The sequence below is a fragment of the Scyliorhinus torazame genome, chromosome 18 (assembly GCF_047496885.1).
Source record: "Scyliorhinus torazame isolate Kashiwa2021f chromosome 18, sScyTor2.1, whole genome shotgun sequence".
NCBI classification, from domain to species: Eukaryota; Metazoa; Chordata; class Chondrichthyes; order Carcharhiniformes; family Scyliorhinidae; genus Scyliorhinus; species Scyliorhinus torazame.
In genome coordinates, this window is record NC_092724.1 from 22348241 (window position 1) to 22366562 (window position 18322).

The 18322-nt window shown below is 49.4% G+C and overlaps 1 protein-coding gene across 1 annotated transcript in view; it reads left to right on the top strand.

The window, feature by feature from the left end:
• Positions 1 to 18322, top strand: part of LOC140395766 (uncharacterized) — an 80824-nt gene that overhangs the window by 47505 nt on the left and 14997 nt on the right. Inside the window, exons 8-9 of the mRNA XM_072483922.1 lie at positions 7403 to 7564; positions 15571 to 15710. Coding sequence (XP_072340023.1) covers positions 7403 to 7564; positions 15571 to 15710 — 302 coding nt within the window. The remainder of the gene's footprint in view (positions 1 to 7402; positions 7565 to 15570; positions 15711 to 18322) is intronic.

The following is an 18322-nucleotide window of genomic DNA, read 5'->3' on the forward strand; positions in this document are numbered from 1 at the left end:
GGTTTTGCCCCGCCCTATGTTAACCAACTCCATCATCGGAGTGGAATATCAGAGGAGGCCATTCTCGCAATTGTTTTCCACTTGTAATATAGCTCATGGCTGATCTGTATCTCAACTCTGTTTACTCGCTTTTCCTCCATTTTATTCATACCCAAACTTAGCAGGAAGCTATCAATCAGTCTATAAATGGTCAACCGTGTCAACATTTTTTTATTCTTTCTTTCAAGGGGTGTGGACGTTGCTGGCTAGGCCAGCATATAATAATAATCACCCTTCTCAAGGGTAATTGGGGATAGACAATGCTGGCCTAGCCATCGACGCTCATGTCCTGCAAAAGAATGCATTTCTTTTTAAATCCACAACCTTTGGTGGGAAGAGAGTTCCAGAGTTCTACTCCCTCTCTGTGAAGAAGTGATTCCTGATACCATTCCTGAATGACCCTGCTTCCAGGTTTAAGGATGTGCCCCATTTATTTCGAACTGCCCCCACCAGAGGAAATAGCTTCTATTCATTGAGTCCCCACAGTGCAGAAGGAGGCCATTCGGCCCATCACGCCTGCACCGATCCTCCGAAAGAGCACCGTACCGAGCCCCATTCCTGTAACCTCGTTCACCCACCCATCCTTTGGACACTAAGGGTCAATTGATCATGGCCAATCTACCTAACCTGCACATCTTTGGACTGTGGGAGGAAACCGGAGCACCCGGAGGAAACCCAGGCAGAAACAGGGAGAAGGTGCAAAGTCCACTCTGAATCAAAACCGCGTGACTGCCGCTGTGAGGCAGCAGTGCTAACCACGGTGCCACCTATCAAATCCTTTCATCATCTTAAACACGTCGATCAAATCACCCCTTAATCTTTTAAACTCCAGTCCAGTCTCTACAATCCTTTGTACTTAATCCTTTGGGCCCTGATATCATTCTGGTGAATCTGCACTGTACCCCTTCCTAGGCCGATATCTCCTTCCTGGGCTGTGATATTCCAGAACGGAACACAGTTACTCCAAGTGGGGTCTGAAGAAGACTCTATACAACAGAAATATGGGGCATGATTTAACGGCTGCATCCTGCCGGAATCGGGACGGGACGTGGTCAGTAGCTCCCGCGAGAGGCCTCTCCCGGAATTCCCGACGGTCGATATGCCTTGCAATCTGGATGCCGCCACAATGGGTGGACCCAGACTCGCATTGTTAAGTGAATTTAAAAGCGCACTTTACAATTTTTACGCCGGATTGAATGGCCACCCGGCATCTACCGGCCTTGCCGAGGAGGCCCCAGCCAGGCGGCCGTTTAGCACTGGTGCCCAACAACGGGGATCTGGCGGAACAGCGTTTTGGGGGGGGGGGGGGCGTCTCCCAGGCAATTGGAGGTCCCGGGTGATCGTTCTGGCCAGGCTGGAATCCTGGCACTGCCACAAGGGCATCTTGGCAGTTCTACCTGGCAGTAGCCAAGGGGCACTGCCAGAGTGCCAGGCTGGCATTTTGCCCACGCAGGGGATGGGGCTTGCGGGTGCCCCGTCAGTAGGTGATGGGGAAGGACCTCCTAATAGGTGAGTTGGGGCATTGGGGGGGGGGGTCCAGGGTCAAGAGCGGGATCTCTTCCTACAGAGCTCCTCAATGCAGGAAATGACGCTAAGTGCACCCTCGGTCGGGGAGGGGGGGTTGGGGGGGGTGGGGGGGGTCCGTCAGGGGCTGAAATAGCAACCCAGTGCAGTTAGATAGAGGGGTCATTCCCAGTGCTCCCTCTAATCCCGCCCAGAACAGAATCAGATTTTTAAAAATTACATCACGGCCATAACTTCATCCCCGTGAAAACAAGGCCAACCTTCTACTTGCCTTTCGGAGCTTTTTTTTCTACCTGTGCACTAGCTGCAGTTTGTATGGTGAAGGTGTGCCCACAGTGCCCATAGGGAGGACGTTGCCCGATTTTGACACAATGAAGGAATATATTTTGAAGTCAGAATGTTATGTGGCTTGGAGGGGAACCAGGAGTTCCCATGCAAATGCTGGCCCTTGTCCTTCTAGATGGTAGAGGTCACGGATTCTGAAGGTGCTGTCGAAGGTGACTTGGTGGGTTGCTGCAGTGCATCGTGCAGGTGGCACACACGGCTGTCATCGTGTGCCAGTGGTGGAGGGAGTGAATATTTAAGGTGATGGATGGAATGCCAGTCACGCATGGACTGCTTTGTCTTGAAGCTTCATGTGTGATGTTGGAGCTGCACCCATCTAGGCAGGTGGGGAGTATTCCATCACACACCTGACTTGTGCTTTTCTTTTGCTAATCACTTATGTGGAAACCTGTCACTCGCTTTCAGATACCAACCACTGACGCACCCTTAGAAAACATGTCGTTAAGAATAATAATAATCTTTATTAGTGTCACAAGTAGGCTTGCATTAACACTGTTATGAAGTTACTGTGAAAAGCCCCTAGTCGCCACATTCTGGCGCCTGTTCGGGTACACTGAGGGAGAATTCAGAATGTCCAAATCACCTAACAAGCACATCTTTCGGGACTTGTGGGAGGAAACCGGAGCACCCGGAGGAAACCTACGGGGAGAACGTGCAGACTCTGCACAGACAGTGACCCAAGCGGAAATCGAAGATGATACCCTGGCGCAGTGAAGCAATAGTGCTACTGTGCCACCCGATAATGGCTTCAAAATAATTCAGATGAACCAGATTTGATTCATCCATCACAAATCCATACTGGCTCTCTTGGATCAGCTCCAATTTGTCCAAGAATTCAGTCGCCCCTGTCTCTATTGACAGATTCTGGTAACATCGCCATTAGCTCTTGCCAGGGTTTCAGTGGGTGTCCAACAATGACCTCAATGGCCTCTAGGGAAAGGTTAAATGTCACAGGATTTCAGATGGGTGCCTGTGAATTAGGGTTGCCAAACTCCCGGGGTTTGGCAAGAATGCTCCTGGAATTGGCAGCCGACCTCTCCAGGGTATTGATACGAGGAACCTAAGCGAGAAAAAGAAAAATCAATAATTCTCTTTGAACATTCTTTGTTTCTTTAATTCTGAAAGTATCAGATGCGGGGTGTAAGGGCAGTAGACTGACAGGAATCATCCAGTGAACAGTCTGTCCACATTCCAATTGGCTGTGAGGAGGTGAGGTGCCTCTAGGGAATTGACAGCATAGTGTATATGTAGCTGGGAGAGTAATCCAGAGGCCTGGACTGATGCCCCGGAGACATGAGTCCAAGTCCCACAAGAGAAATTTAAATTCAGTTCATTAGTAAATCTGGAATAAAGTGCTAGACTCGTTCAGCACTGCATTATAGAATCCCTGCAGTGCAGAAGATCATAGATCATAGAATTTACAGTGCAGAAGGAGGCCATTCGGCCCATCGAGTCTGCACCAGCTCCTGGAAAGAGCACCCTACCCAAGGTCAACACCTCCACCCTATCCCCACAACCCAGCAACCCCACCCAACACTAAGGGCAATTTTGGACACTAAGGGCAATTTATCACGGCCAATCCACCTAACCTGCACATCTTTGGACTGTGGGAGGAAACCGGAGCACCCGGAGGAAACCCACGCACACACGGGGAGAACGTGCAGACTCCGCACAGTGACCCAAGCCAGAATCGAACCTGGGACCCTGGAGCTGTGAAGCAATTGTGCTAACCACAATGCTACCGTGCGGCCCATCGAGTCTGCATCGACCCTCTGAAATAGAGCACACTGCCTAGGCCCATGCCCCCACCCTATTCCCGTAACCCAGTAAACCCACCTAGCCTTTTGAAAAATGAAGTGAAATGAAAATCGCTTATTGTCACAAGTAGGCTTCAAACGAAGTTACTGTGAAACGCCCCTAGTCGCCACATTCCGGCGCCTGTTCGGGACACTGGACGTGGACACTGAAGGGGCAATTTAGCATGGTCAATCCACCGAACCTGCTCATCTTATGACTTATAGGCATCTCCCCAACAGCTTTTTAAAGATAATGCGGGAAGGGTAACAAGTGTTGGCACTCCCAGTGATGCCCATATCCCAAGAGTGGATGGAAAAAAGGATGAAGGCGCCAAGTGACCAGTGGCAGACGTATTGGGGTGGTATGGTTGGATGGATTCAGGAGGCCCTGTGGTGTGATCCTCAGGAATACATCCAACCAGAGTTAGTAATTATACTGTCGACCTTTGTTGGGAAATGTGTGTGTGAGACGCTGTTCAATTGAAGCCAGGACAATCTTGGTCCATTCTAGTTCCACGTGGAACAGTGCACTGAATAAGCTGCTGATTTGCCAGAGCCATAGACTGCAGAGTGAGTCAAACCTGGTGGAAACCAACTTCTAATCATTAGTTTCAGTGGCACAGTGGTTAGCACTGCTGCCTCGCGGTGTTGAGTACCCGCGTTCGATCCCGGCCCCTGGTCATTGTCCGTGTGGAGATTGCACATTCTCCCCGTGTCTGCGTGGGTGTGGTAAACCACGGTGTTCCTATATTAAGGGTTGTACGGTAGAACCTGCACTACAGGTTCATCTGGGCCCCTGCATGCTAGCTCCGCCCAGGAGCCGGGTTATAAATATGTGTGGCCTTCAGCTCGCAGCCATTTCGTCAGCTGCTGTGGGAGGCCACACTTCAGATATTAATAAAGCCTCAGTTTGAATTCAACTTCATCTCCAGCCAAATTGATCGTGCCTCAGTGGGTTAACCCCCACAACCCAAAGATGTGCAGGGTAGGTGAATTGGCCACGCTTAATTGGGGAAAAAAGAATTGGGTACTCTAAATTTATATTTTTTAAAATCTACTTATGAGCATCACCAGTGATCACTCCTGATGGGTTGCTTGTATAATCTTATTACAGAAATGTAGGATTAAGTCAGATCCTTAGTTAGCCTGTCCAAGGCTGTGGGGGGAATGTTTGAGACAAGTTGATGGGAATTGCGAAAAGCATTAATTTGATGGGAAATAGTAAAGTTCGAGGAACTTGGTCATGCTTCACATGTCTGGGGGAACACATTGTGGACACGAGTTCACTGAAGAGACTGAGGGGCCCTGTGGAATTTACCTGTTCAGATTCGGAGAGATTATTTTGCGAAACACTGTGCTTTTGTGTTCTCTAAAAAGGATAGATGGCAAAAAAACACAAGTAAGGCACCAACCTCGATAAATTCCTCTGCACTGCCACTCTTAACCTGACCTACAACAAAGAGAAGTGTGTGTTCAGCACGACCCGGTTAGCCATTCTCGACTATATAGTCCAAAACGGACTTCTCGGGCCCGACCGCATGCGCCCCCTCATGGAACTTCCCCTTCCCCACTGCCCCAAGGCCCTCAAACGCTGCCTACTACGCTCAGTGGGTCCCAAACTATGCGGACAAGACCCGCCCACTCAGTCAGTCCACCCAATTCCCCCTTGTGGCCGAGGCACAACATGCTTTCGCCTGCATCAGAGCAGACATCGCCAAGGCCGGGATGCGTGCAGTGGACGAGTCACTGCCTTTCCAAGTAGAAAGCGACACTTCAGACGTCGCCCTTGCCGCCACTCTAAACCAGGCAGGCAGACCCGTGGCATTCTTTTCCCGCACCATTCATGCCTTGGAAATTCAACCCTCATCCATCGAAAAGGAGGCCCCAGCTATTGTTGAAGCTGTGCGGCATTGGAGGCATTACCTGGCAGGTAAGAGATTCACTCTCCTTACGGACCAACGGTCGGTAGCCTTCATGTTCAATAACACACAGCGGGGCAAGATCAAAAATGATAAAATCTTGCGGTGGAGAATCGAGTTCTCCACCTATAATTACGAGATCTTGTATCGCCCCGGTAAACTCAACGAGCCCCCAGACGCCCCCTCCTGAGGTACATGTGCCAGCGCACAAGTGGACCAACTCCGGGCCCTACACAACAGCCTTTGTCACCCGGGGGTCACTCAATTGTACCACCTGGTCAAAGCTCGCAATCTGCCCTACTCCGTCGAGGAAGTAAGGACCAGTCACCAGGGACTGCCAGGTCTGTGCGGAGTGCAAGCCGCACGTCTACCGGCCAGACCATGCGCGCCTGGTGAAGGCTTCCCACCCCTTTGAACGCCTCAGCGTGGATTTCAAAGGGCCCCTCCCCTCCACCGACCGTAACACGTACATTCTCAGTGTGGTCGATGAGTACTCCAGATTCCCCTTCGCCATCCCATGCCCCGATATGACGTCTGCCACCATCATCAAAACCCTCAGCACCATCTTCACTCTGTTCGGTTTCCCCGCCTGCATCCACAGTGACAGGGGATCCTCATTCCTGAGCGATGAGCTGTGTCAGTTCCTGCTCAGCAGGGTATAGCCTCCAGCAGGACGACCAGCTACAACCCCAGTGGAAACGGGCAAGTAGAACGGGAGAATGGGACGGTTTGGAGGGCCGGAGAGCTGGCCCTACGGTCCAGGAACCTCCCAGCCTCTCGCTGGCAGGAGGTCCTCCCTGACGCTCTACACTCAATCCGGTCAGTATTGTGCACCGCCACTAATAACACACCCCATGAACGTGTTTTTACCTTCCCCAGGAATTCCACATCCGGGGTGTTGCTCCCGACTTGGCTCGCTGCTCCAGGACCGGTCCTTCTCCGTAGGCACGTCCGACTCCACAAGGCGGACCCCTTGGTGGACAGGGTTCACCTGCTCCACCCCAACCCTCAATATGCCTACGTTGAGTTCCCCGACAGCCGCCAAAATACTGTCTCACTCAGGGACCTGGTACCGTCAGGTTCCACCCCCCCCACCTCCCACCACGCCGCCAATATTGACCCCACCAGACCACACCCCCCCTCCCCTTTTCCGCACAAGAGGACAAAGAGGACTTCTGCACGCTCCCGGAGTTCCCCGATGACTGGCCAGCATCAGCACTGCCATCAGTGCCACCTCCACCACCGCCAGCACCGACTTCGCCGCCACCGTTACGCCAATCCCAACGAAGCACCAAAGCACCGGACCGGCTGAACCTTTGACGGACTCCGGACCGTCAACATGGACTTTTCTTTCCGTACCACTGTAGATAATTGCACTAATTGTATATAGTTTCACATCACCCCCGCCAGACTCATTTTTAACAGGGGGTGAATGTGGTGAACCACTGTAATAGGAGATGTAAGGTAGGACCTGCACTACAGGTTCGCCGGTAGCTCCTGCCGGCTGGCTCCGCCCAGGGAGAACTGTATAAATATGCATGACCTCCAGTGCCCTGCCATTTCGCCAGCTGCAGCAGGAGGCCATGCATCTGACTGTAATAAAGCCACAGTTGTACCCAACTTTAGTCTTTGTGCAATTGATCGTGTATCAATTTCTAAACAGAGAGATTCAGAGACTAAGAGAATTAAAGGAAATGCAAAGCAACAACAGTTTAGAGATGAACTCTGCACAGTATGGAGACAATGCTAATCCCATTCCTGTCTGTTTCCTGTTGATAGGCTGTGGCGATTGTTTGCGGATTCCTGGTGGCGCTGACGTTTTGCATCATTGCGTTCTTCGCTCAAAGAGTGCGACGGAAAATCTGGAGATACGGAAAGCCAAATATCCTCTGGGAAAAAGGCCTTGCTGACGGAGAGGTGGGACCGAATGTGGAGGAGTGGGTAAGCAAGCCTGTGAAGAGTTCCTGGTTCAATTGTCGGTCAATCCTGAGTTGGTGAATCTCAGTGGAACTGTTTCAATTGGCTCAAGGGCAGCGCTGACTCCCAGAAAGAGAAGTTCACAAAGTGACTTGGTCAGATCGAACTGGGTGTGTTGTGTTCAGCCCAGGCAAGATGGATAAATATTGAGATTAGATGGAGAGATAGATCAGATGCCATGGAGGACGTGCCGAGTCTTGCTATTGGGAGCAAGGGACATTAAATGTTCTCTGTGAGCCAGGATCCAATGTTTTGACAATTGGTGAATTTCTGGAGTTCAGCTTTAATCCTTTTGGGAATCACCGATTATTTACCCAAACTTTGTTACACAAGATAAATGGCTGGGTAGGTTTCACGATAGCACGAGGAATACGTGAAGCAGGGAAGGAGATTGAATGGGTGGAGAGGGTCTGTGATAACGCAGAGTGGATATGGGATTCAGAGGGGAGCAATTGATGGGCCAAATGGACATTTTTCAATCCATGCGTTCTGAAGATTTGAGTACGAGACTGCTAATTTATGCCAAATTTTGCTCACCAGGAATGAGTTGAGACCATCTTTACTTAGGACCCTTACAGTTGATAGGAGAAGAAAACTTACATTTTGATTGTGTGATGAATTCGGAGTCAGGTCCAACTGGAGATAATATTATTCCATTGAATCACCCAATGCCAATGTAGAGACTTTTTAAAATAAATTTAGTGTACCCAATTATTTCTTTTTCCAATTCAGGGGCAATTTAGCGTGGCCAATCCACCTAACCTGCACATCTTTGGGTTGTGGGGGTGAAACCCACGCAGACACGGGTAGAATGTGCAGACTCTACACGGACAGTGACCCGGGGCCAGGATCGAACCCGGGTCCTCAGCGCTGTAGGCAGCAGTGCTAACCACTGTGCTACCGTGATGCCCACCAATGTAGAGACTTCTGAACAGAGATATTTATTGGCCCTCTCACCTTGTCCGACCTGAGGACCCAGCAGAAATATTTTGAAGTCCTTTGTTACTTGAGAGCTGTCGCAGAGGTCAGTGTGCAGTGATTGGATTCATCAGCTGACTGTGCACATATACAGCTAAAGTTAAATCACACGCAAGGACGTGCTATCACTTAGGGAAAGGTTCACCTCGTAAACCCCTATTATCAACAAGTTGCAAAATAGTTTTCCACTCATATGAGGATGAAACTAAAGGTGTCACGCTCCCTAAAACTGTAAATTTTATTACCGTCTCTTTGTAAAACAATAACTCATCAGTAATGGACTGGTCTCTCAAATTTTCATTATCTACCATTTCTGAAGTCACTGTGCGAGATATTATTCCACAGCCTCCAGCTGATGCTTCGGAACCTCCCCTAGGATGGTGTGTGGATTATTGAAACACCATACATTTCTCCTGTATCGTTAACGTGGCCAAAGTGTCCTGAGGTTTTTCGCAGGAGCCAAATCGGACAACGATTCAGACATGAACAGGATGCAGGAAATATTCAGCCGATCTGGCATCACCCATTGGATAGAGAGAAACAGAGTTTAAAAAAAATTATTTTAGAGTGCCCAATTCATTTGTTCCAATTAAGGGGCAATTTAGCATGGCCAATCCACCTACCCTGCACAACTTTAGGTTGAGGGGGCGAAACCCACGCAGACACGGGGAGAATGTGCAAACCCCACACAGAGAGTGACCCAGAGCCGGGATCGAACCTGGGACCTCGGCGCCCCGAGGCGACAGGGCTATCCACTGCGCCACCGTGCTGCCCGAGAGAAACAGAGTTAACAGCCGGGATTCCCCGCCGCTGCGATCGGGAATCCCGATCAGGCAGAGAATGGAATGTCCCCTGAAAAACGGGTTTGTTGGCGGGTCAGTAGCGATTCTCCACTGGCGGGAGCACTCAGGCTCCAGAATGGAGAATCCTGGCTTAAAATTTCAGATCAGTGATGACCCTTTAACAGAAAGATTGAGCTATTGAGCCGCATACGGAGATATTCGGACAGGTGAACAAATGTTTGATGAAAGAGAAGGATTGTCTGAGGGAAGAGAAAGCCGGAGAGATTTAGGAAGGGAATTCCAGAGATGTCATAGTGAGCTAGATCCTGCTGTATGTAAACCTTTCAGGAACTGGGGTGCAAAGGTCAGTTATAAAAGCCTAGCCGCTGCACTGCCTGTGATAAACTCATTCAAACCTGTGCTTAGAACCTGGGGTCGTCTTCATCTGTAAGAAAATATTCAGGCAGTGACAATATCAACTGAGCGATCTGCCAAACCTATCCCCACTGTTTTGTTACCTGTGTGGTAGGTAACATGTGCTACTCAAACCTTGGTTAGTGATGAGGTCTTCTGAATCTCTATGAAGAAGACTTGAACACATCCAGTAGTAACAAAAGGTTTATTGAGTAACTCTGACAATAATTGCTTGAGTTCTTTACTTTAACTTTGGTACTAGTGATAAGGTTAACAAGATCTAACTACAGTAACTATACGTAACTCCACTAGCCATCTGAACTAGTCTGCTATTGCCCTGGTCACAGTGCACCCGAGAGAGAGAGAGAGAGACCCAGTGTGGTTGCCTTTTATACCCCTGTTGGTCCGGCCCTCTAGTGATCATGTGGTGCTACTGATTACACATTAATCCCTTGTGTACATGCACATATAGAGATCACTACACCCACCTCCCTGCCTTTCCCCTTCGGCAACTCTCCTCCACCAATCAGACTGAAACAGCATAACTGAGAGGTCCCCGAGCGGAACTCCGACTCGAGCGAGGCCTGACTTTTCCCCACCACCAGCGCCTTCTGTTTACTGTTTGGCGCTGGTAGATATTGAACAAGACCCATATTGATGGAGCTTGTACTCACCACCCAATCTTATCAGGCTGAGGTGCAATGCCTGCCGATTGCCCCATTCTGACACTGATCTCTGTTTACTTTTTGATAAGTTTAGTTTCGGCTCAATTACTCATTAACCTGATTACGACTTTGGTTTCACTCGCTTGCCTCATTGTGAGTGATTAAATAAATTCCCCACCGTTGACCCATATTGTGCAGTTTTAAAATGGTGTCAAAGTGGAAGATCAGCTACGAAATCGCTTTTAAGCAGCTGCTGTCTCAGAGCTTCTGTCCAGGCCTCCTTTACCCAGCTGACAGCTCTCGAGTTGCCTTTATTTTGTACAGTTATGTGGTGAGATAGTAGAAGAGGACAAATTAAATCAGGGGAGGTGTGTTGTGCCTATGCCATCTCTCTGCAAGAGCAGTTCATCTCGTGCTTCTCCCCCCCCCCCCGCCCCCCCGCCGCCGCCTAGCCCCATTGGAAAACGCAAAACAACAGCAACTTGCATTTGTATAGCACCTTTAACTTCCTAAAACGTCCCAAGGTGCTTCACAGGAACGATTGTCAAACAAAATCTTGACAGTGAGCTTACATATTGGGGCAGGTGGCCACAAGGCTGATCAAAGATGGATTTTAAGGAAGAGCTTAAAGGAGGATAGCTGAATGGAGAGGTTTGGAGAGAGTTTTCATTAGCTTAGGACCCAGGCAGCCGAAGGCACAGCCAGCGAGGACAGGGTGATGGGTGAACAGACCTTGATGTGAATTAGGATACGGACAACAGAGCTGTGAGTGAGCTAGTTTTTTGGGTGAGGGTGGCTGATGGGAGCCTGGCTCAGGGAGCATTGGAATAGTTGAGTTTGGGGTTGACAATCAGAATTTCAGCAGAAAATGAGCTGAGGCACAGGTGGGGACGGAGAATATTTCAGTTGCAGAAGTAGGAATCGGGGCACCAGCTTTGTGAACAGCTGGCAAGAACCAAAGATAGTAGGCGGCGTCTTCCACACAACCCGTGGCGGTAGAGGCTGCCTGCCACTGGACGGTGTCGGGATCTTCTGGACCCGCTGTTGTCAACAGGCTTTCCCTTTGGATGCAGCCGCCTCCGCCCGACCCCCCGCCACCGTGACACCCACGGCAGAGGTGTGCTGTTGGCGGTGCAGGAAGATCCCGGCACCGTGAACGGCCGCAAAATTTTGGCCAATGTCTTCCAAATTCCCAATATCGAACTGCAGGAAATTGCCAATCAACGGGAGGACTGGGTGCCAAATGCAGTGAGCTCAGTAGAGATGATGCAGAGGGAGCGCTGAGAGTTTGCGGCCTACATCTGGAGGCTGACCCCAAGGCATTGGATGATATTGCCGGGGAGAATGTTCAGACCCTTTGGGGACACCAGAAATAATGACAGGAGGAAAAGGCAGAAAAAGTGAATTGCCATTATTATGTTAAAAACACTATATAAAATTATCGCAGCATCTAATTGGGTGAGTTGCCAGAGAGTAATTGGGGCCATGGATCAGTGCTTGGAGGTAGGAGAGGTCATGCAATAGCACTGAGAGTTTCTCGTTCCTTTCCACAGTCAATGTCTGAAGCTGTGAGCCTGGTTAGGGTTTGGATGTCGTATTTCAGTCTCTTTTCTGCTTCATCAAATTCCGAAGGAGGAGAGTCCAGCCCCACAGAGGCCCCATACGGCTCCTTCAGGCCTGTGCAAGACGGGTAAACACTGACTGGTTGTAGATTAACATTCAGGGACTGAATGGATCACAGCCAATTCTTAACCCATCCCGTTCCAGGGCCCCTAATGAAACTCCTCCTCGGTGCCTTTCCATTCAATCCCAATTCCAAATCATCACTCTGTTCTCAAACTATTGAGAGACTTCGATTTTGTAGCCCATACACATTTTATAAATATTTTAAAATATTTCTATATATTTTTTAACAAACAATTTTATTGAGGTATTTTTTGGCATTGTAAACAGTTACAGATTACAGAAATGTGCAAACATCAATGAAAAACCAACACTTCAACCAAACCATAATGCACATACCCGCTCCTCTCCCATAGACACTGCCCACCTATTTATCCCTCCTACTCTACTCCAATTAAAATATATATTTTTATTCAACGCATTTTCACAAAGATACAAAATATCAGAAGAACAGCATATCTACCCAATAAACAGGGCAGCACGGTGGCACAGTGGTTAGCCCTGCTGCCTAGGGTGCTGAGGACCCGGGTTAGATCCTGGCCCAGGGTCACTGTCTGTGTAGAGTTTGCACACTCTCTGCGTGGGTTTCACCCCCACAACCCAAAGATGTGCAGGGTAGGTGGATTGGCCACGCTAAATTGCCCCTTAGTTGGAAAAAAAATAATTGGGTACTCTAAATTTATTCAACAAAAAAAAACCCATCAACTTGATAAACAACCACAACTCTCCTGCGCCCCCGACACGAACACACCACCACATCCTGCCTTCCCCTTATTACCCCCCTTGCTGACCCCTTAATCCGCTTTAAAGAAATCGATATACGGTTTCCACCTGCGGGTGAACCCCTCTGCCAGCCCTCACAGAGCAAACTGGACCTTTTCCAGCCTCGGGAATGCCGCCAGGTCGCTCACCCACACTCCCGCTTTCGGCGGCTCCGAGTCCCGAGCAAAATCCGGGCTATCAGGGAGGCAAAGTCAAAACATCTGCCTCTCTCACCCCCTGGACTCCCGGTACTTCCGACACCCCAAATATCGCCAGCTCTGGACTCGGAGCCACCTCCACACCCAACACCTCGGACGTCACATCGGGGTCTGAGAACCCCTGCAGAACCCTCTCAGTCTTGGAGCTCCAGTGCTCTGAACAGGATTTATTCCTCAACCATGAACCAGGTGGTCAGGTCATTATCGTACTCCTATTTGTGGGATCTTGCTTTGTGTAAATTGGCTGCGTTACAGCAGTGACTACATTTCAGAAAGTATTTCATTGGCACTTTGGTACCAAGATTGTGAAAGGCTCTACAGAAATGCAAGTCACCCGGCAATCAAGAGGCTTCTAAAATTCAAATTTAACGTCACTTAACCCCTTTGATCCTGATCCAGGTTACTCTGCAAGACTATTTCCAGGCAGCTGCTATCCTATTGGATGGGCCCGACCTCTGCACCTTGGTTAGATTTACAGTGCAGAAGGAGGCCATTTGGCCCATCGAGTCTGCACCGACCCTTGGAAAGAGCACCCTATCTCCGTAACCCCACCTAACCTTTTCTGGACATTAAGGGCAATTTAGCATGGCCAATCCACCTAACCTGCACATCTTTGGACTGTGGGAGGAAACCGGAGCACCCGGAGGAAACCCACGCACACACGGGGAGGACGTGCAGACTCCGCACAGACAGTGAACCAAGCCGGGAATCGAATCTGGGACCCCTGGAGCTGCGAAGCAACTGTGCTAACCACTGTGCTACCCATAATGTCACCAACACAATCGCATTCACCCAACACTGAGCATCAATCACGCGTGACACAGCAAGGGTGAGATGTAGAAAGCTATTTGGTCTACCTTTCTAGTCACTACCCCTGGGATGACATTTTGAATCAGTTCCAGGTTAATGTCCCTGTTTTCTTTCAAGGGCTACACAGCTGGTTTGTGATGCAGAACAAAGCCAGCATCGCGGGTTCAATTCCCGTACCAGCTTACCCGAACTGGCGCCGGAATTTGGCGACTCGGGGCTTTTCACAGTAACTTCATACTTGTGACAATAAAAAGATTATTAATATTATTATTAAGTGAAGTTTGTCAATTCTCTTGTTGACTGGCTCCCCTAGAGTGAAGGGTTTAAGTCTCAGCACTAAGGCTTCACAATGAAGACACTGAGGGTATGAAGAAGGATCTTGTGAGACCCTTTTCAGACAAATGGACTTTGCTTTCAGCCCAAGCTGCTGATACTAAGATGCTGTGACTGTGATGGATGATGTTTCTGTTTGGCAAAGGTGTCGAAGGATATGGGACTGAGGTGTGGATCAGCTCTGATCAAATTGATCGGCAGAGCAGGCTCCAGTAGCTGAATAGTCTCCTCCTGTTCCTATTGATGTTCGAGAAACACAACAACGCTATGTAACGCGACTCCAGTTAGATACGGGGCCTCAGCAGGGAACGCACAATCGAGGCCGTACTTAGTCTCATTTCCTGCATTCTTAAATGCCATTTTTCGGATGACATCTGAAATTAGAGCTCCCTATACTTGGTCCTTTATTTCAAAGAGTTTTTAAAATGTTAAGAGCTTCTGAAGAAGGAGAGGAAAGTGAGGTCTACTGGCATCTTGGCAATGTTCCTTAGTGATGCAACCCAATCCCAAACACTTACTCTGAGTAATTTGAGGGTGTGACACACATCGAGATGTAACGAAATGCTGTTGTTACAATTATGAAAAGGGGGTGAAGTGCTGTATAAATACAACTGTCTTTCTCCAGTTTGAATTTTGGTCTGAATTACAGAATATTCCAGAATGGCAACATGCCATTCAGCCCATCAAATCCAGCTACTGATTTTCTTCACAAGCCACCCAGTCTAATCCCCACTCTTTCCCACCCCCCTTGTTCCACACACACTTTAATACCTTACCAGTCAAATCCCTCTCTCGTGTTCACTGCCCCATCCTTTAATAGCCGACCCAGTCTAATCCCACTCAACTGCTCACTCCCTCATGGGCGGCACGGTAACATAGTGGTTAGCACTGTTGCTTCACAGCTCCAGGGTCCCAAGTTCGATTCCCGGCTTGGGTCACTGTCTGTGTGGAGTCTGCACGTTCTCCCCGTGTCTGCGTGGGTTTCCTCCGGGAGCTCCGGTTTCCGCCCACAAGTCCCGAAAGATATGCTGTCAGGTGAATTGGACATTCTGAATTCTCCCTCTGTGTACCCGAACAGGCACCGGAATGTGGCGACTGGGGGATTTTCACAGTAACTTTATTGTAGTGTTAATGTAAGCCTACTTGTGACAATAAAGATTATCTTTATAACCTACCTGTTGACCATGCTGCCTTTCACAATTCTCCTAACAATTCATCTCAATCAAAATACAGTAGGTCAGTTCTGAAGTGGCCATATTGTGAAAGCAATTGGAGGTAATTGATCTATCAAGTCACTCACTGCTTGCATCTTTCTGGTCTTTCAGGTGAAGACTGTTCCAGAAGGAGGTCACGATGAAATGGAAACCGTTCAATACTTCGACAAACCAGCCAATGGTATCAATATGATGAGCGCCAATGAGTATAATCCACAGCCATCCACATATAATTTGGAAAATCACAATCAGTAAGTGGCAAGTGTGACCAAATGATACAATGAATAGTCATGTAGCACAGAAGGAGGCCATTCAGCCCATTGTGGCAATTCTAGCTCTTTGGTAGAGCGATCCAGTTAATCCTACCTCAATACTCTTTCCCCATAGCCCTGGATATTATTTCCCCTTCAAGTATATATCCAATTCCCTTTTGAAAGATATTAATTTCTGCTTCCATCGCCTTTTCATAATCGTATCAACTCATTACATAAAGAAAGATTCTCCTCCTCCCCCCTCTGGTCATAGAATCCCTACAGTACAAACGGAGGCCATTGGGCCCATCGAGTCTACATAGACTCTCTGAAAGAGCACCCTACATAGGCCCACTCCCCCGTCCTATCCCTGCAATCTCATCTAACCTTTGGACACTAAGGGACAATTTAGAAGTGGCCAATCCACCTAACTTACACATCTTTGGACTGTGGGAGGAGACCCAAGCAGACACAGGGAGAACAGGCAAACTGGATACCGACTGTTACCCAACTTGAACCCAGGTCCCTGGCGCTGTGAGGCAGCAGTGCTAACTGCCGTGCCACTCCTGGTCCTTTTACACTCGGTGTTAAAATCAAGTGGGACGGATGGTTTGGGAAAGGTTTTGGATAATTATTTGTAAGGATGGAATTTTAACCTAAGCTTACCTTGCAGGAAACTGATGAGTTTGGTTTGGCCACTAGTTTTATACTTGCCCGGTTTTCCTCTCCAGTGGAAACAATTTCTCATGATTTTCAACAGCGCTATTAAATCTCCCCTTAACCTTCTCTGCTCTAAGGAGAATGTTTTGCATTGTAACCAATCCCTCCCTGGATAGTAGGTCAGATGATTACATGGTGACATAATCGGAGTAGATTTTCCCTCTCTTCACTGTTAGACTGTGTTATGATACCCTGCGTGAGTGAGCGGTCAGTTCCAACCTCACAGGCCCCGGAGCTTTAACCAAGTCAATTAACCAACAATCTGTGTTTTCCGAAGATTTTTACCCCTTGACAGCTCCGATGAGTTACAGACATCAGGGGCGAAATTCTCCCGAAACGGCGCGATGTCCGCCGACTGGCGCCCAAAACGGCGCCAATCAGACGGGCATCGCGCCGCCCCAAAGGTGCAGAATGCTCCGCATCTTTGGGGGCCGAGCCCCAACATTGAGGGGCTAGGCCAACGCCGGAGGAATTTCCGCCCCGCCAGCTGGCGGAAACGGCCTTTGTTGCCCCGCCAGCTGGCGCGGAAATGACATCCCCGGGTGGCGCATGCGCGGGAGCGTCAGCGGCCGCTGACAGTTTCCCACGCATGCGCAGTGGAGGGAGTCTCTTCCGCCTCCGCCATGGCACGCGGAGGCGGAAGGGAAAGAGTGCCCCCATGGCACAGGCCCGCCCGCGGATCGGTGGGCCCCGATCGCGGGCCAGGCCACCGTGGGGGCACCCCCCGGGGCCAGATCGCCCCGCCCCCCCCAGGACCCCGGAGCCCGCCCACGCTGCCTTGTCCTGCCGTTCAAAAGGTGGTTTAATCCACGCCGGCGGGACAGGCAATTTATCGGCGGGACTTCGGCCCATCCAGGCCAGAGAATTGAGTGGGGGGCCCGCCAACCGGCGTGGCGCGATTCCCGCCCCCGCCGAATATCCGATACCGGAGACTTCGGCAACCGGCAGGGGCGGGATTCACGGCAGCCCCCGGCGATTCTCCAACCCGGCGGGGAGTCGGAGAATGACGCCCCAGATTTACAAGTAAAACATTAACAAACTGTTTATTAACGAAGAGAGGAAAAGATGAATATATAAAGAAATAACAGGATAATGGGCTACCAGACTATTTAATCCCAAGACCTTATCCCACCCTCCACCCAGACATACAGAAGATTGGCACAAGGTAAGGGTTGGTGAGAAATAAAAAATGGGGATTAAAGGGTAGGTTTTTAAAAATAAATTTAGAGTACCCAATTATTTTTCTAATTAAGGGGCAATTTACCGTGGCCAGTCCACCTACCCTGCACATCATTGAGTTGTGGGGGTGAAACCTACACAGACACAGGGAGAATGTGCAAACACCACACAGACAGTGACCCGGGGTCAGGATCGAACCCAGGTCCTCAGCGCCGTGAGACAGCATTGCGCCACTAAAGAGTAGGTTTAAGATGAGGCTTCACTGCTGTGGTTATGGCCTCTTGGAAATAGATTTGCTCAAGAGCTTCAGGTTGGCGCATTTCCATCCTTCGGTCACCAGATGGCATTTTACCCAAGAGTTTCAATTTGGTAGGGGCAGCACGGTGGCGCAGTGGTTAGCATTGCTGCCTCACGGCGCCGAGGTCCCCGGTTCGATCCCGGCTCTGGGTTACTGTCCGTGTTGAGTTTGCACGTTCTCCCTGTGTTTGCGTGGGTTTTGTCTCCACAACCCAAAGATATGCAGGGTAGGTGGATTGGCCACGCTAAATTGCCCCTTAATTGGAAAAAATGAATTGTGTACTCTAAAAGTTTTTTTTAAAAGAGTTCCAGGTTGGTGCAATTCTGCCCTTCGGCCACCAGATGGAGATAGGTACAAGATGCAATCCTCATCTTTGGCCACTAAATGGTGATGGGCACAGGATGTTCAGATCAGT